Source organism: Lynx rufus, unplaced genomic scaffold (assembly GCF_022079265.1).
Source record: "Lynx rufus isolate CCGP_SWC_20201006 ecotype Redwood Valley unplaced genomic scaffold, mLynRuf1.p SCAF_12, whole genome shotgun sequence".
Taxonomy (NCBI): Eukaryota; Metazoa; Chordata; class Mammalia; order Carnivora; family Felidae; genus Lynx; species Lynx rufus.
In genome coordinates, this window is record NW_025814826.1 from 38866076 (window position 1) to 38886216 (window position 20141).

Genomic DNA, 20141 nt, shown 5'->3' on the forward strand with positions numbered 1-20141 from the left:
GTAGGATGCAAAGGGAGAGGGAGAAAGATTTATTATGAAGCAATTATGGAGGCTGAGAAGTCCCAGAATCTGCTATCTGCAACTTGGAGAGCCAGGAAGTTGGTGCTGTAATTCTGAGTCCAAGTCCAAAGGCCTGAGAACCAAGGGAACTAATGGTGTAAATCCCAGACTGAGGGCAAGAAAAGATGAGATGAGATGTCCCAGCTCATGTAGTGAGACATGAAAAAGGGATGAATAACTCTTTGCTCTGCATTTGTTCTTTTCAAACTCTCAAGAGATTGGGTGATGTCCACCTACATTGGGAAAGGCAGTCCGTTTTACTGAGTATACAGATTCAAATGCAAATCTCATCTGGAAACAACCTCAGACATGCCCAGGAATAATATTTAATCTGGGTATCTCATGGCCAGTTAATACATCACACTCAGTTAAAAAAATTAACCACCACATTCAGTTTTTACAGAACTGAATATTTTGGGGGCTCCTGGGTGGCTTAGTTGGTTAAGTGTCCAACTTTGGCTCAGGTCATGATCTTATGTTTCGTGAGTTCAAGCCCCACGTTGGGCTCTGTGGGGACAACTCAGAGCCTGGAGCCTGCTTTAGATTCTGTGTCTACTTCTCCACTCACGCTGTCTCTCTCTCTCTCTCTTAAAAGTAAATAAACATATGGGCACCTGGGTGGCTCAGTCGGTTAAGCGTCTGACTTCGCTTCAGGTCATAATCTCAGGGTTTGTGAGTTTGAGCCTTGTGTCAGGCTCTGTGCCGACAGCTTGGACCCTGGAGCCTGCTTCAGATTCTGTGTCTCCCCCTCTCTGCCTCTCCCATGCTCATGCTCTGTCTCTCTCTGTCTCTCAATAATAAATAAATGTTAAAAAATTTTTAAAGTAAATACATAAACATTAAAATTTTATTTAATAAATTACTATATTTTTATTATAGTAAAACTTCAATGTAATATAAAACTAGGTATTAATAATGTCTTATGTGTATAGTTTTTATATAGCTGTAAAAGCAATGTAAGTTTTCTAATAAAATACTCCCCAAAACTAGAAGACTACTAAAATTCAGATTATCATTATATTAGTAAAAGGAATGGTTTCCTACCTTCCTGTGTCATTTTCTTTGTATTTCCCAGAGTTTACATAGTTGGAGAAGGATTCCCAGGGGATTTTTATGTACCGTGTCTTATGTACTGTGTCATAGAACCCTTGCTCTATAGCATTAATTTTATCTTTATATACTTCATTGTTTTGCTTTATTAATATTTAATGATTTTATTTTAGATTTCCCCATTTAATTGCAGGTTCTTTTGAGGCTAGCCATACTTACTATTTTAGCATGTATTTGAGGTCCAAACTAATTTTATTTGAACTGCTTTTAAGTCTAATTGACTTAATGTGCAGTGATGCTGTCTGGCCTTCACATGGTATGGACCCATTTACAAATTAAGTCTGCTTTTCTTTTTCTCAGTTGTCTGCTACAGTTGAAATATTCTTACCTTCTAGCATGATCATAATCACAAAGAGGCTTGGGCACTAAATTTGTGGGGCAGTATTCAGTTAAAAGATGTGTCATCATAATGATCTAGAATATTTATATATTGAATATCATTAACAGAAAAATATAAAATTAAAAAACTCTCTTAGGAAACTTATGAATAGATTTCAAGAATGTAGCTGTTGTTTCTAGTTTTAGAAACACTGTTGTGAAAGTTTTTAAATACTGTTTTTGTTTTCTCTAAAGATCTGTATCTGGAATAAAGAAATTGATTTGGAATGGAGTTGGGGTTGTGGATGTTGTTAGGAAGGAATTTCAGGATCACTTAGCTATTTTCTTGCATCCTGAGCAAGATTACCATTTGTAAGACTATATGATGTTCTTTATGTGATTTTTGATGTATTCCTCCCCTTGATTCCCTATGACATAATGTTCATTTTGGGTTGTTAGTTATATGCTGTCATGTTTGATTATTTTTTTCATTTGATAAATTGTCAACTATTTTTCTTATAAGATTGTAACTCACTAAAGTGTATTGCAAGTGTATATTTAACAGGTGCTTAATGAATTGAACTGAACGAGCTCAACTAAGAAAAGCTATCATAAGTATTCATTAAAGGAGAATTAAATCATAGATCATTTACTTGTGAATTTGTTTAAAATTAAACTTGCTCTTCTGCCTTACTGGCTGTAATTCTAGGTATATCTAAGACCACAAAAGTATCTCTCTGTGCTGCTAGTTTTTACCTTTGTATTTGGCCAAATTGAATCCATGTATTTTTGTTCATCTCTGTTTTTCTTTGTTCATGAATCAGTATATTTTTGAAGTCAGTTTTTTTTTTTATAAATGCTTTATACATGAAGCTTTTCTGTAAAAAATTTCTAGCAAATTACTGTTACATGAAGATCAGAAGAGAGTTGGATTCCAATTGTCAATGCATTTAAAGTCCTGCCAGTTTAATGTTTTTCTGTATTTACTATTTGTCACTAAATATTAAGGTAATGATTCTTGATGTTTCTTTTTTTTTAAAATAGATACGATGATGCTATACAACTGTATGATCGAATTTTACAAGAAGATCCAACTAACACTGTAAGTTAGCTGACTGTCTAAATTTTATTTTAAAAGGTGAAATTTATTCATTTTTGAAATAATGTGAAAATACATATGAAGCCAGGTTTTAGTTTCTTATTTTATTTTATTTATTTATTTTTTTAATGTTTTATTTATTTTGGGGACAGAGAGAGACAGAGCATGAATGGAGGAGGGGCAGAGAGAGAGGGAGACACAGAATCGGAAACAGGCTCCAGGCTCTGAGCCATCAGCCCAGAGCCTGATGCGGGGCTCGAACTCCCGGACCGCGAGATCGTGACCTGGCTGAAGTCGGACGCTTAACCGACTGCGCCACCCAGGCGCCCCTTTAGTTTCTTATTTTAAATAATTTATGTTGAGGGTGCCTGGGTGGCTCTGTCGGTTAAGTGTCCAACTCCTGAAATCAGCTCAGGTCCTGATCTTGTGGTTGTGGGATTGCATAGGGCTCTGTGCTGAGCATGGAGCCTTCTTGGGATTCTCTCTCTCCCTCTCTCTCTTCCACTCCACCATTCACTTGCTTTCTCTCTCTCTCCCTAAATAAATAAACCTGAAAAAAAATATATATGTTGGACCACAGTTTTAAAATAGATTTAAAACTCTTCTGTAAAATTTGACTCATAAGATACCTTATTAAAAAGAAACTAGTGGAGGGACCCCTGAGTGGTTCAGTCAGTTAAGTGTCTGACTTCGGCTCAGGTCATGATCTCACGGTTCCTGAAGTCGAGGACCATGTTGGGGTCTGCCCTGATAGCTAGGAACCTGCTTGGGATTCTCTCTCTCTCTACCCCTCCCTTGCTCTCTGTCTTTCTCTCTCTCTCTCAAAATAAATAAACTTAAAAAAAAGAAGAAACTATTGGAAATTTAGAAAGAAAGAATTTTATGTGCTTGCAAAAAAGCCCAGCAGAGTTCAGTGGTTTTGTAATATTTTTAAGTTTATGATATACTAACTTGTTTTGTTTTGGTAGTTATATTTTAGTTGTCTCAATGAATAATGAAGTCATGACAGTAATTGGTATATAGAATTAATAAAGGTGTTTTGTTTTTTTTCGGCCTTATACCTAGATAAGAACATATATATGTACGTATAACATACATGTATACATATATACACATAAAGAAGAAAAATAGGGGCGCCTGGGTGGCGCAGTCGGTTAAGCATCCGACTTCAGCCAGGTCACGATCTCGCGGTCCGTGAGTTCGAGCCCCGCGTCGGGCTCTTGGCTGATGGCTCAGAGCCTGGAGCCTGTTTCCGATTCTGTGTCTCCCTCTCTCTCTGCCCCTCCCCCGTTCATGCTCTGTCTCTCTCTGTCCCCAAAAAAATAAATGTTGAAAAAAAAAATTTAAAAAAAAGAAAAATATATTGTGTTTCCCATAAGATAACATCTTTAATTATCCTGATTTGAACAAATATATTAGTGTATTGTGCAGAGCATTTGTTCCAGATATACTTATGGAATGTTACTTGTTTTTAAAATACTCTGGTGAAGATTTTTTTAAATTTTGAGAACATTTTAGTTTACTACTTTTGCATAATGGCTTTCCTCAGACTTATCTTTTATTCAATGAAAAGTTAGATTTTTAGATAACATATCAGGCATTTAAATTTTTTATTATGTCCATGCATACATATGCCTGCTAAAAGAAAATATTTTTAGAAATTTTGAACAAAAACCAGTTTGATGGGGCGTCTGGATAGCTCAGTCGGTTGAGCATCCAACTTTGGTTCAAGTCATGATCTTGTGGTTTTGTGAGTTTAAGCCCTACGTCGTGCTCTGTGCTGATGGCTCAGAGCCTGGAGCTGCTTCAGATTCTGTGTCCCCCTTTGTCTCCACCCCACCCCTGCTTGTGCTCTGTCTCTCTCTCTTTCAAAAATGAATAAACATAAAAAAATAAAAAAAAAACAACCAAAAACCAGTTTGAGTTTGTTTTGTCCTTTTAGAGGAGGAGAAATTGTTATATTAGCATAATACAAATACATGAAGGTTTTCTCTTTTTGGCAAGCATTTCATTCAAAATACACATTTTTGAAAAGTCATTTGATGTATGATTGTGGATTATAAGATGCAGAAATACTGAATATTAAACATTAGGTACTTGATTTGTTTTAAGTAAATTATGCATGTTGGGGAATTATTTAATATTGAACTGTCCAATATTTAGTTAGCATTTATCTCAGGCATTCATTAGTCATAAACCCCCAATCTCTGCTATCTCTTCTGATACCCTGTAGTAATTCTTATGTTTGTTGCTTGAATGATAAGCTTTTTTCAACTTTATTGAGATTTAATTGACAACATTTCGTAAGTTACACATGGTGGTAATATATATCTATGTAGTGAAATGGTTTAGATTTTTGCTGTTAATATTATCCCATCCCAGGGAAATTTTCTCTGGAAACTTCCTAGGGTTTTTTGGGAGGGGCTGGGGGAATGGAGTGTAGAGGTAGATATTTGAATGGCAAGGATGTATTATTTTATGAGGATTCTCAGCATATAGAAAGTTCAGGGAAAAGTTTTGACAGAGCTGCAAGCCTATCTGTTATTAAAAACAGAAACAGAGTTGTTATTTATCTAGATATTTCCAATAAAAAGGGAGTTAAAATGGGAAAGTTTTGAATACTTTTTTTAATCTTAACTATCGTAATTACTTGCCACCTGTTTTAAGAAAATGGCAGTTTTTCTTTCCTTACAGATTTTCTCATGTACTTATTTCAGTTATAAGACTTTACCACAGTTTCAAAGGTATTCATTTTTAATGCAGTCATATATTGAAAATACAAACTCACGTTTCTGAAAAGTTTCAAAACAATTTTTTTGATAACAGTTAAAAATCAATAGCTTATAACTTAATTTCTTGGAATTATGGGTCAAACATTTTACTTATGTGTCATTTTAAGTGGGGGATATTTTTAATAAATTATTTTACTTTTTCAGGATTTAAGATAATATGTAATTATTTTTCTGTGTTTGTAGTACTTTCCATGTTCTATGGCTCTAAGACTGACTAAAAGAGATATCCAAATGGTTTTACTCGTAGACTATGTATGAGGGTGGTAGTAACTAAATCCCTTAGTTGCCAGGTAAACACTTTAGAACAATGTAACTAAATTCAGCTTTGCTTAAATGTATTATTTTTTCATCAAATATTATCTTTATCTAATGTCCCCTTGGTCCCTTCTGTCCTTCTGTAAATGTTTATTGAGTACCTGTCATGAACCACCAGAATGTTGGTGTTACTAAGAATAAAGACCGTTTCTGTTTATGTATCCATAGAAAGCACTGTGGTAGACACTGAGGGAGATAACAAAACCATGAAAGACCTAGAACTAATTAAGTCTAGTACGGGAAGACTTTATTTGTATTAAACAGTTAAGTGGCAGTGTAAAAGACTTCAGTTTCTTTTTTCAAAGCAGCTTTAATGTATGACCTTAAAGGTGGGAAAATCTGGTTTCATCCTCATCCATAGTTATAATTCAAGCTTTTACACTGTAGTTCTTCTTTGCATTGTCTAAAAGTGATCATAGGACTCTTTCATTGGTCTTGTGCCTCTGTTCCTAGATATCCAGTATAGAAATTAGCTTGTTCAGTCAAGCTTTAAGGAGCTCTCCTTCCCTCTCACATGCATTCATTAATCTTTCTTTCTTTTTTTTTTTTTTAATGTTTATTTACTTTTGAGAGAGAGAGACAGACAGACAGAGAGAGCATGAGCTGGGGAGGGGCAGAGAGAGAGGAAGACACAGAATCCGAAGCAGGCTCCAGCCTCTCAGCTGTCAGCACTGAGCCCAACATGGGGCTCAAACTCATGAACTGCAAGATCATGACCTGAGTTGAAGTCAGATGCTTAACCAACTGAGCCACCCAGGAGCCCTGCATTCATTTATCTTTCAAAAAATATTTGTTGAGTGCCTGTAGTATGCTTGGTGCTGGGAATAGAAGAACAAATTAGACACCCGCTTGACTTTGCACTTAGGGATGCAGAGTGATATGAACAGATTGTGGACTTTGACAATAGACTATTAAATTCGTATTCTTTAGTGACTTGCTGGGTGATTTTTTGAGCCTTGCAGGCTTTGAAGGATGAGTGTGGTTGAAATGAAGCAAAGATGATGGGCTGGGGAAAGTCCTCATATCTTATGAATGAAGCCTTCACACTGTTAAAGTACAAAGTTTACCGAGGAAAGAAAGAAAAAAGTGATTAGAAAGGAAGTTTTCCATTTTCTTCTGGGAGGGTGCTAAAATTTATTTTTCTCCCATCTATTTTTTAAAATTTGTTATTTTTTTTGAAGATGTAAAACCTACCCATGTTTAAAACTACAAACAATACAAAAGAATATATGGTGAAAACTAAGTCTTTCCTCTTACCCCTGATCTCAAGTCCTCCTTCACTTAGGGAAACATTGTTAACATTTCTAATGTATTCTTCCAGAGACTTTTTCCTTGTGAACACACATGCATGTATGCATGAGTGTATCCCTTTTGATAGAGTGATTTGAAATGCAAATTATGGCATACTCTACTTCACAACACAGTGTAAAGATCATTCTATATATCAGCACATCCTTTACATCATCCTTTGATTAGCTACATAGCATTTTGTTGTATGATGTATAGTCCCTGTCTTGAAAAACAGTTTTAAGTTAAATTAAAACAGTTTGATGAACCCTTGGGTTGATTCTGATATCTTTCTCCCAGGAACAGTGTTGCAGTGAATGCCATTTGTAGGATGGATTCCTACTCTGCAGTCTAAGTCTGGAGGTCTATACATTTTAAACTTTGATAGGGGTGCCTGGATGGCTCTGTTGGTTGAGCAAATGACTTGATTTCGGCTCAGGTCAGGATGCCATGGTCCTGGTATTGAGCCCCGTGTCAGGCTCTACACTGAGCATGGAAACTGCTCGCTCGCTCGCTCTCTCTCTCTCTCTCTCCCTCCCTCCCTCCCTCCCTCCCTCCCTCCCTCCCTCCCTCCCCCCTCCTGCTTATGTGTGCACGGGTGCTCTCTCTAAAATAAAAAAAAAAAATTGTTTGATAGATGTTGCCAAATTTCCTTCCACAAAGGCTTTTTAGCATCCTTATTCATTTCTCTGGTGTATGAGAGTGCTTCTCCTGTATTCTCCCACATGGTATACACTATCAGCTTTTTGGTTTTTAACCTTTGCCAGTCTAATTGGTAAAAAATGTTATCTTGTTATAATTTGCATTATGAATGATGTTGGATCTTTTCATATACTTAAAAAGCCATTTGTACTTCTCTTTCTGAACTTCCTCCTTTAATGCCTTTTTTAGATGAAATTTTATTTCTATTCTTATTGAAGAGAGGGCATGGTACTGTGCTCTACCTAGTTAACCTCTTTCTTCTTCCGCACTCATTGACCTCTGAGAAAAACTAGGGTTCTGAGGAACAATATTTTGTACCTTTGAATTGGTTCTTTGTACAGAGTGACTGGAGATGCAGCAAGATGGCCTTATTTGTGAACAACCTCGTATGTTACATTTCCAGAACTTAATTTTTATTCTTAGAAAATGCACAATGAAGTCAAATTTTGATTAGGGAAATACCACCAGATATTTTTAGAAATAACTTTGTTAATAATACGGGAGATAAGGACGCCTGGGTAGCTCAGTCAGTTCGGTGTCCAACTTCAGCTCAGGTCATGATCTCACGGTTTGTGAGTTTGAGCCCTGTATTGGACTCTGTGCTGACAGCTTGGAGCCTGGAGCCTGTTTCCGATTCTGTGTCTCCCTCTCTCTTTACTCCTCCCCTACTCATACTCTGTCTCTCTGTCTCTCAAAAATAAATAAACGTTAAAATAATAGAAAAATAATAATATGGGAGATAGTTTGAAGGAGATGCGATGAGATGAAATAATTTGTAATTTGGAGGCTGCTCGGTCTTAGGCCAAAGATTATAGGGATCTAAACCTAGGACAAGTAGAACTGGAAAGGATAGGGAATGGATGAAAGAATATTTTGCAATGAGAGTACAAAAAAATTAAAATTACTGGGGCACCTGGGTGGCTCAGTCGGTTAAGTGTCCAACTTTGGCTCAGGTCATGATCTCGCGGTTCATGAGTTCAAGCCCCGCGTTGGGCTCTGTGCTCACAGCTCAGAACCTGGAGCCTGTTTCAGATTCTATGTCTCCCTCTCTCTCTCTGACCCTCCCCCGTTCATGCTCTGTCTCTCTCTGTCTCAAAAATAAATAAACGTTAAAAAAAAATAAAAATAAAATAAAATTACTTAGATGTGAATGGTTTTTAGAAAGGTAACTCTCAAATATACCTATCAAAGCCAAGTATTGGATTAGGCTCACTGTGAGCTTTTATCCCTTGGCTTACCTGAGCACCAGTTTTTTTGTTTGTTTGCTTTCAAAATAAAAGTAGGCTTTTCTTCCTTTGAAAGTTCCTTGAGGGAAATCATTATGTCCATTGCATGGACTAATGCCTAGCATGTGGTAGGCCTTCAATGAATACTTGTCAAACTTATATGCCTTTCAGAAAAGAGGTATAGTAATTACTCCCTTTTTAATTTAATTTCATATTTCAGAAAGATCAGATTTTGCCTAGAATTGTAAACTGCATAGTGTGATTTATCAAATATTTGAAGTTTTGTTTTGGAATTAGATGTAATTGCCTCTGTGCCAAAGATGAAGATGCTTTCAGAATGCTACATTTCTTAGGGTAGTGGGCATAAGCCTTGGAAGAACCTAGAATTCTGCTTTCCTTCTGTAGGTCAGTGGTCTGTTTCTTCCTAGGTCCCAGCATCTGCAGTAAGGGAGTCTAGATTGTATTTTGCTGGTAGATCTTAATCCTTTAATCTTTTCCTAGGTGGCATTTCTTCCCCACTGTAGCTTATTTTTTTAAGATATGACAAGTGTTTCTGGAAGAATTGCTGGCTAGCCTCTTTGTATGTAGTGTTACATAAAGCATGTAGCAAGTTTGATGAAGATTTGTTGGTGGTCATCAGTACTTTATATTTTATTATAGAAATATTTTATAGAAATTTCTAACTGCTGTTAATAAAATCACTTGTGAAGTGGAACAGTTTTCACTTTTTAAAAAAATGGTTATTTATTTATTTTGAGAGAGAGAGAGAGAGAGAGAGAACATGCGAGCCAGGAGAGGAGCAGAGAGAGAGGAGAGAGAGACTCCCAGACAGGCTCTGCACTGTCAATGCAGAGCCTGATGCCAGGCTCAATTTCACAAACTGTGAGATTATGACCTGAGCTGAAATCAAGAGTCGGACGCTTAACTGACCGAGCCACCCAGGCACCCCTGGAACAGTTTTCATTTTTTTTTTAACATATATATTGTTTTTATTTTTTTTCTTTTTTGAGAGAGAGCGTAAGCAGAGGAGGAGCAGAGAAAGAAGGGGACAGAGGATTTGAAGCAGGCTCTGTGCTGATAGGCTGACAGGAGCAAGCCCAATGAGGGGGCTTGAACTCACAAACCATGAGATTGTGACCTGAGCCAAAGGCTCAGCTGACTGAGTCACGCAAGTGCCCCGAACAGTTTTCATTTCTAAGACTCAAACTGACATTTGCAAAGCTTTTTCCAAACAAGACATTAAGAAAAATTCAGAACATTGGCATGCTTTTAGGAAAGAAAGTATAAAAAAGAAATAAATGGAAATTGATAGATATTCAAGACTTGACTTAACTTTTAGTCCAATTAATGCTATTTTAAAACTGTTTTGACATACAATTGATGTAAAATAGACTGGACACATTTAACTAAGGTGTGCAATTTGGTAAGTTTTGACACTTGGATATACCTGTGAAGCCATCACACAATCAAGATAGTGAACAAAACTATCATCTTCAAAAGTTTTTACTCCTTTCCATTTTTGTATTCCTGTAATATAATCTTGAGCTTTCTTGTGGTATACAAGTTACTTGGAAGCAATTTGATCCTTTTGGGTCTTTGTTAGAGAGGTTCAGAGCAATGTATATAGGGCTAATGATACCTCATTACATCCTTCTGGGCACTCTGTCCATTGCCACAGGAATCATGGCATTTTCTAGTCTGGTTGGTGGGAATAGGCACTATTCCCATCCCTGTGTGAGCTCAAGACACTTCCCCTTAAGCCTTTCTGGTGATTCTCTCCTTGGCTTGGGTAGTGTTTTCACTCACATGCACTGGTCAGTACAAGGCTGAATACTCCAGGAAAACCCTTCAGATTCAAGGGGAATCTAGAGTTCTTACTCTGTTTCTTTTTTCTCTAGTACTATGTCTATAAGCTCTAGCCTTTGATCTTCCTGATACTCAGCTCCTTTTCCTGAACTCACAGTCTACTGAACTCAACCTGTTTTCTCTTCCTGCACAGGATTCATTCCATGAAACTCCCTCAAGGTAGCAAGCCAGGACAATAAAAATAGGGCTCACCTCATTTGTTTCCAGCCGCTCAGGGATCACTGTGCCTCTTGTCCTATGCCTTAAAAGTGATTGTTTCATGTATATAGTCTAGTTCTTTGGTTCAGGCAGGAGGGTAAATCTGATCCCTGTTACTCCCATCTTGGCCAGAAATGAAATCCCTGCTTAATGCTCACTTAAAATTATCATGATAAAAAAAGATTGGTTCTTATGCTAGCATGTGGTATTATTTTTCTTTTAGGAGAAATAACATGGAAAAGACTGTTGCATAGTATATAACTTAATAATATATCATTGCCTATATGACAGTTGTTGCCACATAGGTATTTCTTTAAGCTGTCATACATAGTTTAATTAAGAAGACTGTCCTTGCCTTAGTTGAAGTGTTACCACTTAAAAGTTTGTTTTAGACTTTATGCTATTAGGAAATAAAATGCTATATCTTAGGTTTTACATGATCAATCAATATATTGCTTATATAGTAGAGATTTTTGGGCACTTTTCCCAAATTGATTAATTAAAGCCTTATATTTAAAACTTTCAGTTACAAAGTTAATACTGAATTCTGTTTGTTTTACATTGTTATAAAATTATGACATTTCACCTACTACAAATACACATAATTCAAAATAATAGTAACAGTTATTTAACCTGTAATATTTCAGATTCTTTTAGGAAGTCTAGAAGGTTCTAGAATGGGAATCAGAAATTTCAGATTCTACTCTTAATTCTGTCTCTTCCGATGCATTTAAGTTGTTTAAATCTGTTTTCCATCATTTATAAAAGATGTGTTTTTTAAAAGGCATTTTAAACATGAATTATCTTTGAAACCTTACAGCAGTGCTTTACAAACTATATTTTGCAGCATGCCGCTGACCTAAAAATATCAGTGTATATTCAACAGTAGAGAGATGGTTCTGCTGTTAAATCACCAAGAAAAAGAATTAAAGTTAGATGGGTGTTTTTAGTATACCCTTCTTCATGAAACTTATATTGTACATAATGGTATCCATTACAATGTTCATACCATACTTCTTACCATGGAAGTATTCATTGTTATTCATGTTCATACTTAGACCTTTTGTCTGATATGTCACATTTAAATCTAATATTTTCAACAAATTTCATTACATCTTTGTAATATCTCAACTGGTGCAAATCCTATAAAGATTGGACAAGATATTAGTATCAAATGAAGCAACCTGTTCTGGGCCTTTAAAGATCTCATAGGTAGAATTGTATTATGCTTAACATAATGTTAAGCATAGAATAAAGGAGAAAGGAAGGAAGATACTATTTATTCAATACCATTATATACTGTGTACTGTGTTAGTTGCTTTACATTGGTACTTGGAGATTGGGGTATTATGCACATTTGGGAAGGTTAAGTATTTTGCCTTTGGTTAGAAAGCTGGTAAGTGCCAAGAGTTGGTATTTATTTCTTATCTTTTTTATTTTAAAACATGGACTCCGGGGGCGCCTGGGTGGCGCAGTCGGTTAAGCGTCCGACTTCAGCCAGGTCACGATCTCGCGGTCTGTGAGTTCGAGCCCCGTGTCAGGCTCTGGGCTGATGGCTCAGAGCCTGGAGCCTGTTTCTGATTCTGTGTCTCCCTCTCTCTGCCCCTCCCCCGTTCATGCTCTGTCTCTCTCTGTCCCAAAAATAAACAAACATTGAAAAAAAAAAAACAAAAAAAAACATGGACTCCGTTCTACCATATTGCCTGTAGAGGAAGTAGTATCATGATAGATGAAAGGAATAAACAGTTAAAATATGCTTCAAATGATGTTGGATTGGTGGCATTAGATATGATATATCCAAAAGAAATTTGTTTCTTAGTTATGTGTTAAGTTATCCATCACCTGTTTTCAGAAGAACTTGGAAGAAGGCTCTCATTTGAAGTCTAATATTCTTCCTCAAGTGTTTAAGATTGAGTTACGTTTAGAGCTTTTCTCTTACTTTTCTTTCTGAATTCTTGAGGCCTTTTAAATGGTACATTTATTATAGCACGTTCATTATTGTACATAGTGAAATTATTCCAAAAATATTTGAATACCTGCCATATGGCAGGTATTGTATTAAGCCTTCAGCATGAGCTTAATAATCAAGGATATACATTTTAACACATTTCATTTTTTCTTACCAACATGTTTTTTATCATTGTTATTACAAATATCACTCATGGTCTTATTTATTGGAAATCTCTTGATTTTCTCTGATTTTTTTTTTTACTTTCACTTCTTTCGAGCAAAACCTCCACCTTTTTCACCTATGAAAGGTAACTCTACTAGTCTAAAGAGGTCCCATTCATTTTACTTCCCTTGTCTGCATTTTTATAGAGTATGTATTGTATAAAACAATCGCAATCATGTTCATAATTCATAAACTTGGCCATAGTTTTGGTTTGTTTTATTGTTTAGCTATCTGCATTGAATTAAATAGAGATGGAAGAGATATAAATTTAATATTTTATATAGTGCCCTCCAGTCCCTATTAACTCCCCCCTCAGATAGATAGTCTGGATTATACACAATGTTGCTGTCTGATTACACATACTGTTGGTGTCTTCTGTGCCTTTGTTTCTGTGTTCCTTCATCTGTGCTTTGTCCTCCACACAATTTCCTCTTTTGCTTTTTTAATGTCTACTTGCTCTTTCTGTTTCAGTACAGGTATCACATCTGGGAACCTCTTTGCTTCCTGCCCTTACACCTCCTTCACTCTGCCACAGCCTGTGTTAGGATATCCTCCATGTTGCCACAACACCCTAGATATCTCTATCATTGTCTTTTTTATTTGATGTGTCTTTTTTTCATTGCTCCTGTAATGAATTATCTATTCTTTTTTATCCCCATATTTTCATTATCTTGCACAGTGCCTGTCAAACGATAGATGTTTAGTGCATATTTGATGAATTCATAAATGGCACTGATATTTATATTTATTGTTTAAAAAACTTTAAAATGCAAGTTTAAAGTTTTGTTTATTATAAAATATTTTTTTCAAGTTCTGTGCTATTCTTTTGAAAGACTTACAGGTAGGTTTTTTCCTTAAAACTGAAAAAAGTTACTGGGAGCTGTATTTTATAATGACATTCAAGTGGCCATGGTGAGATTTTTTTTTCTAATCTCCACTATCCCTCTATCTCTTAACATACAAATCTTATGAATGAGACAGGGTAAAGGAGTTTAGGCTGGGTAAAGATTAGGATTCCCTGCTGGCTTGTAATTATCAGAATCTGGATGGTTATTTATTTGAATGAAATGATGCATACATTGTGTACATCAAAAGTAAAGCATATGTGATTGTTAGAGGAATGTTTGAATTCCCCAGTGGGATGTCATGGGGTATGTTTATAAACTCCCAGTAAGCAGTATTTCTACAATGGAATTTCACTGGCATTGAGATAATAATTTGCACAGTCAAATTACCTTCTTTACAAAAACCCAGGGAATCACGAGGGCCTAATCCTTTATTAATGTCAACCCATAGGCTGCAAGAAAGCGTAAGATTGCCATTCGAAAAGCCCAGGGGAAAAATGTGGAGGCCATTCGGGAACTGAATGAGTATCTGGAACAGTGAGTGTCTTACAAGAGGATTGTGTTTTGTTATTCTGATAAATCTTTTTTAATTAAAATGGAATTTGCATTTGATTTTCCTTTTTGCCTCCATGCTGTTCATTTACAGAATATCTACACACTTATTTTCTTTCCCTTTCCTCTCACCAGATTTGTTGGAGACCAAGAAGCCTGGCATGAACTTGCAGAACTTTATATCAATGAACATGAGTAAGTTATAAATTTTGTTAGGAGTGTAGTTTTTATCACTATTATAGAAGTTCAGAGGATGTAGTGGTTTCTGAAGGATTGGTGAGAAGTTATGAGTCATGTGTCATTTTAAATGAACAAAATAAATAAATGAAACCTAACAAATCAACAGTTTGTTGGTTGTAATATGTGAATTGCTTTAATTAAGTCATTTGCGTTTTGCTAAGTTATTTTGTTTGAGAAATAAGTTTTTCTTTCAAATATAGATGGATTCTTTGGAATTAGAAAGACCTGCTTTCGCTGAACTAAGGCTATTTTTACTGATTCAAAATTGTGAATTTTTAGAGTCTAAATTGTTCTTATATACAAAGAGTATTATACACCCTGCTGTTTAAAAATTCTGTCAATTGTATGCATTTATTAGCCTTAGTATTAAGAGAATCAACTCTTCCAGAGTTAGAAGCATTCTGTTGCCTGGGTAAAAGACCAAGAATAATCAAGAATGTTGAATGCTGTAGGAACTTACTTATTGGATATTTAATGTTTTTGTTAGCTTTTTTTATTGATGCAGTGACAGGAGGAAATCCCAGTGTGAGAGGATTAGCCTAGTCTTAGTGCAAGTTTTCTAATATTGCAGCATTAACGCCAACCTCTATCTACAGGCAGGATTTTTTTTCTTTTTTCCCTTAGTTCTTCTAAATCTGAAGTATATCACATTGTTTCTTTTCTTCTTTCTGAGAGAATAGCCTCAGATTCTCATGCACATATTTTGACTGTGTATGAATAGTTAACCTCAGTCTCATACTATAAATAATTGAAACAGGAAATAAAATAGAATTAAGGCACCTACCTCTTGCCTTTACCCAGGGCTATGTGTGTGATGTGAAATGGAGAATTAAGGTAGTTATCTGCATGTAAAACTGGAAGCTAAAATAAAAGTAATAGCTGTCATTTAATGAATGTCTGTTGTATTCTGGGAACCATTCTTCAGTTCTCTTCTCTCAGCTGTGTTCTAGCTGTCAGATTCTTTTTGTTTCCTTTGGAGAATTATGTCCTGAATTATGTGCATATAGATGTATGTATGATTCTATGATCACATATGTAAAAATACTCAAGATTTTCTTATGTATGTGAGAGTGATACAGTACATTTTGGTTTAAATGGTGATGTTTCCACTTTTCATAGCTTTTTTTCAAAATTTATTTTTATTTTTATTCCCATGTATTTAACATACAGTGCTATATTAATTTCAGGTGTTCCATTTTTCATAGTTTTAAAGTCAACCTTTATAAAGTGTACAGTATATAGTTTAACATGAAGCTGAATTTTTGGAGTGCAGTACAACAATTAACATTCGTTTTATTTTGTCCTTAAAACAGATGACAGTTATTTCAAATATTTTAGCGTCTTTTGAAGATCTTGAGATTAAAGGCATTTAAAAACACTTCATATTAATCAAGGCACTTTTTTTAAATTAAATATCTAATGAAGAAAGTTTGGAAAATGCAACAAAGAGTAAAGACAGAGACCAAAATCCTAATTGGATCATCCTCTTAACTTATCTACAATTTATATTTGATTTTTTTCCTCTGTACCTTTTGAAACAGAAACCTAAAATAGAATTATCTTTTATAGCTTATTCTTTTTACTTTGTTATGTTTTGACATACATTCCTTATCACAATAAATATTTTAGTAGCTTTCTATTATTCCATCTTATTAATGTGCTCTAGTATTCTTTACCAGTTTCCTATGGGAATGGAAAGCTTGGTCTTTTGTTTTTGTTTTTTCATTTTTGCTGTAATGCTATGTATGCTAATTATTTTGTTTCCTGGTCTTAATTCTTAGAAGTAAAATTACATGATTATATATAGCTCATTTTTAGTGGTTTTGGTAAATGTTGTTCACTAGAAATTTACTCTCACATCAGAAATTATTAGTGTCCCCTTAACACTGGCTGCTATCATTCTTTTTAGTCTTCATAAATTTTGTGAAGTGGAAATTGGTTAAAACTTTTTATAAATTTTTAATAGCTTTTTATACAAATGATGTGAGTGCTCACTTTGGCAACATGTATACTATATAAATGATATGAACCTTTGTCCTGTCAAAAGTATATCCTTGTTTGATATGTATCTTTTTAACATTGATTCTTTTAACTTACAAAAATTTCATATTTTTATATGTATTTCAATTTTGATTGCTTTCATGTCCTCTAAGAACTACATAAATGTATCACCTCAGTTTTCTGTTTTCTTTCTCGGTGTTACTTTTTTGTATGTATTTCTTATATTTCTGTATTTAGTTCTAAAATAGATCATACTCTATTTTTAACCCATAATTAAGTTTATTATTATTATTATTAGCTTCACCTTGTAATAGCCACATTCAGTTTTTCTTTGAATCTAAAGACTTCATTGAGATAGAGTTGAATATACATATACTTAAGAGAAATGAACTGAAAAATCCCAAGAAATCAAGAAATACAAAGACAGAAAATTATCATTTCCCCTGAGAAGAAATTACATTTTAGGTACTTATTCTGTCTTTGTGTTTCTCGATTTCTTGGGATTTTTCAGTTGTTCAGCCTACCTTTTTATCTTGTATCACAGAACTCTTTCTGGTCTTAAAGCTAGTTATTTACAAAATGACCATTTAGTTTTTTTAATTGAACACAGAGGGAATATTCAGGTTTAGGGTGAGTGGAAATATCTCCAGATTTTTTGAAACTATATGAAAATCAGAATCTGTTCATTTAATTCATTTAACCTGTTTCCGCAAGTTGCTGTGGTAGTTAGGTTTGTTGTTGTTTGTTTATTTTTGGTAGAAGAGGAAACTTCTGTAGAATGTCTCTACAGTTTTGTGGGGATAGTGGCAAAATGTAGCAAATTAGGAGTTGCTAGATATATTTATCATTTTGGCATTCTTTCTGCCTAGGAGTAGTAGTTATAAGCTCTTTTAAGTAGAATAGGTCACAGGCAGCATTGCTACTCTAGATCTAGAGTTTTTACTCCAAATAAATTTCCAAAACAGAATGTTTATATAAGCCTATTCATTGTGTTAGAGAGGTTAAAGAGGATATGGAATTCTGCCATGTGTGTTTTTATATCTTTAAAAAGTTACATTTAATTTTGCTTCTTATTTATAAATTTGATTTATAAATTTCTGATTATAGTTCCTGTTTAGTGATTGTAGTGGTATATATCACACCAGTTGACCATATTGAGACATTTTACTTGTTCTAAATATAAAAAATTAGTTAAAATGTATATATTTGCACCACCAATACAAATTATAAAGGAAAATATGTATTTTGAACAAAGATACCTGATTTTTTCCCCTTGATTTATAGTCAGAACTAGATGTTATATCAGCAAGAAGCAGTTAGTAATATAAACTAATTATAATTGTGACTATATGTAGCCTTAACTATAAAATTCGGTAACAGATGGAATTATCAATATCCCATAAGGAAAAATCATAAAGTTGATAAAGCAATGCAGGGATAAATATGATCTATATAAATGCTTTTGTGAGGAACGGAAGAACTTGGAAAACTTTATTTAGTCACTGACATACTATTAGTAGTTATTTGAAATAGATTCAAATAATTTTAATTCTCTAACCGTTGAGTTATTGTATGTAATGAATTATCTTTTTTATGCATTTGGAATGAAATTGGCTAGGTACCATTCTTGGGAGAATTGAGGAAATAGTCACTCAAGTTACTTTCCATATGGTTTAATACTCTTGAATGAACTGCTGCTGTGAAAACTGTATTAGACTGTCTTTTGCTTCTTTCAGCTCTAAGTTTATTTGATTTTATACTTTATCCACCAAGTTAGTATTATTTTATACTTTGTAAAACAGGGGGAAGGTACCCTCTTCTTTGTGATACTAAATAATTTTGAGAAAAATACCTTGGCATTCAGTTTTCAGTAGAAACTCCTACCTGCCTATTTTATCTTACTCTGTGATGTATAAGAACCAGAATGAGAGTTGTGCTCAGCCTATTTAAATCTGTAAGAACATTTATTCTTAGCACTAATATGAATTTTTGCATCATCTTGATAAAAGGAACACATTTAGAAGGGAACTTTTTGGTCAAGTTGAGTGTTTAAGGTAAACTTTCCTCATCTCTCATAGAATATTAGATAGGTAGTCATAATACTTTTGTTCTAGATATTTATTCAGTTATTTGTTTAGTGATTTATTATATACCTATCACATGTCAAGAACCAGTGCTGCGTTTTGGATATAAAAATGAAAAGGACTAAACAGCTGTAGGATCCTTGATGATAGTATGTATACATAAATCTAAAACGCTGTGATATTTAGGTCATCTATAGGGTGCTTTTGGTTTCTGAGGCCCTTTAGGTTTGATTGTTGTACCTGTTTTTATGTTATCATTGACATCTTCATCACTACCATCATTACCATGGTTTTTCATTGTGTGTAGTGCATAGAGACAGTAAGCATAGTGGTTAAGAGTAGGCTGTCTGGAGTGGCAGAGCCTAGGTTTCAGTTTGCATCTCTGTGCCTTCTCAACTATAAAATGATAATAATAATTTTCTCCTTCCTAGGGTTTGGGGAGGATTAAATGAGTTAATACATATAACATACCTGGAGAAGTGCATGATACATAAAGAGCATGTAATAAAAGGTAGCTGTTATTAGTCACATATATGTGAAACTGCAGCATGTATATTTTGAACAGTATATCAGACTTAGTGTAAAGATAGGTAGCTTTGTACATTGGTGACAAATGCCAAAAATAACTGGAGATGCCTTTTTCTGTTAGGTACTATTACCACCTTTTCACTGGGAATAAATCTTGTAACACCTGTGTTCTTTAGGATTTCCTATAAATGCTGAGGATGCACATCACTTTAAACATATAAAATACATTAAGGGGAATTACAGTCATGTGGTGTAAAACTATTTTTCCAGAACCCTTTGTAGCGGTTCTCTCCTCAGGTTTTTAGCAAGATGCTTGTCCCTTTACCACATGATGAAATAATAGTAGAGTGCATATCAAAACCACTAACTTCATCTATTTTTCATGGGTTTAAAAATATATAACTTCATTATAATTTTGTATTTGACAAACAAGTAATAAAAAGTCTTTGTAATAGAATATATTAGTAAGTATGTATCAATAAAGATTTTTGTGAATAGATAGTATTTAATAAAATGTTCCTCATTACACTTTAGCTATTTGAATATTTAATTCAGTGATCAATGGACTTGATGTTATTTTATATGTAGCCCAGTCCAAGGTCGTGAAGTCTGTGTTGTGAATAACGTTTGGATGTCATAATGGTGACCCAGTTTTAAGAAGGTGGTATCTACTGATTGTTCATAAGCTGCTTTAGGATTTAAGCATTTGTTATTTGTATTTATGAATTCAGCATAACAAGTATTT

The 20141-nt window shown here is 34.5% G+C and overlaps 1 protein-coding gene across 3 annotated transcripts in view; it reads left to right on the plus strand.

Moving 5' to 3' along the window:
• EMC2 (ER membrane protein complex subunit 2) overlaps positions 1 to 20141 on the plus strand; it is a 52259-nt gene that overhangs the window by 15899 nt on the left and 16219 nt on the right. For all 3 annotated transcript variants that reach the window (XM_047074111.1, XM_047074112.1, XM_047074114.1), the window contains exons 5-7: positions 2533 to 2590; positions 14443 to 14528; positions 14679 to 14738. In XM_047074111.1, coding sequence (XP_046930067.1) covers positions 2533 to 2590; positions 14443 to 14528; positions 14679 to 14738 — 204 coding nt within the window. The remainder of the gene's footprint in view (positions 1 to 2532; positions 2591 to 14442; positions 14529 to 14678; positions 14739 to 20141) is intronic.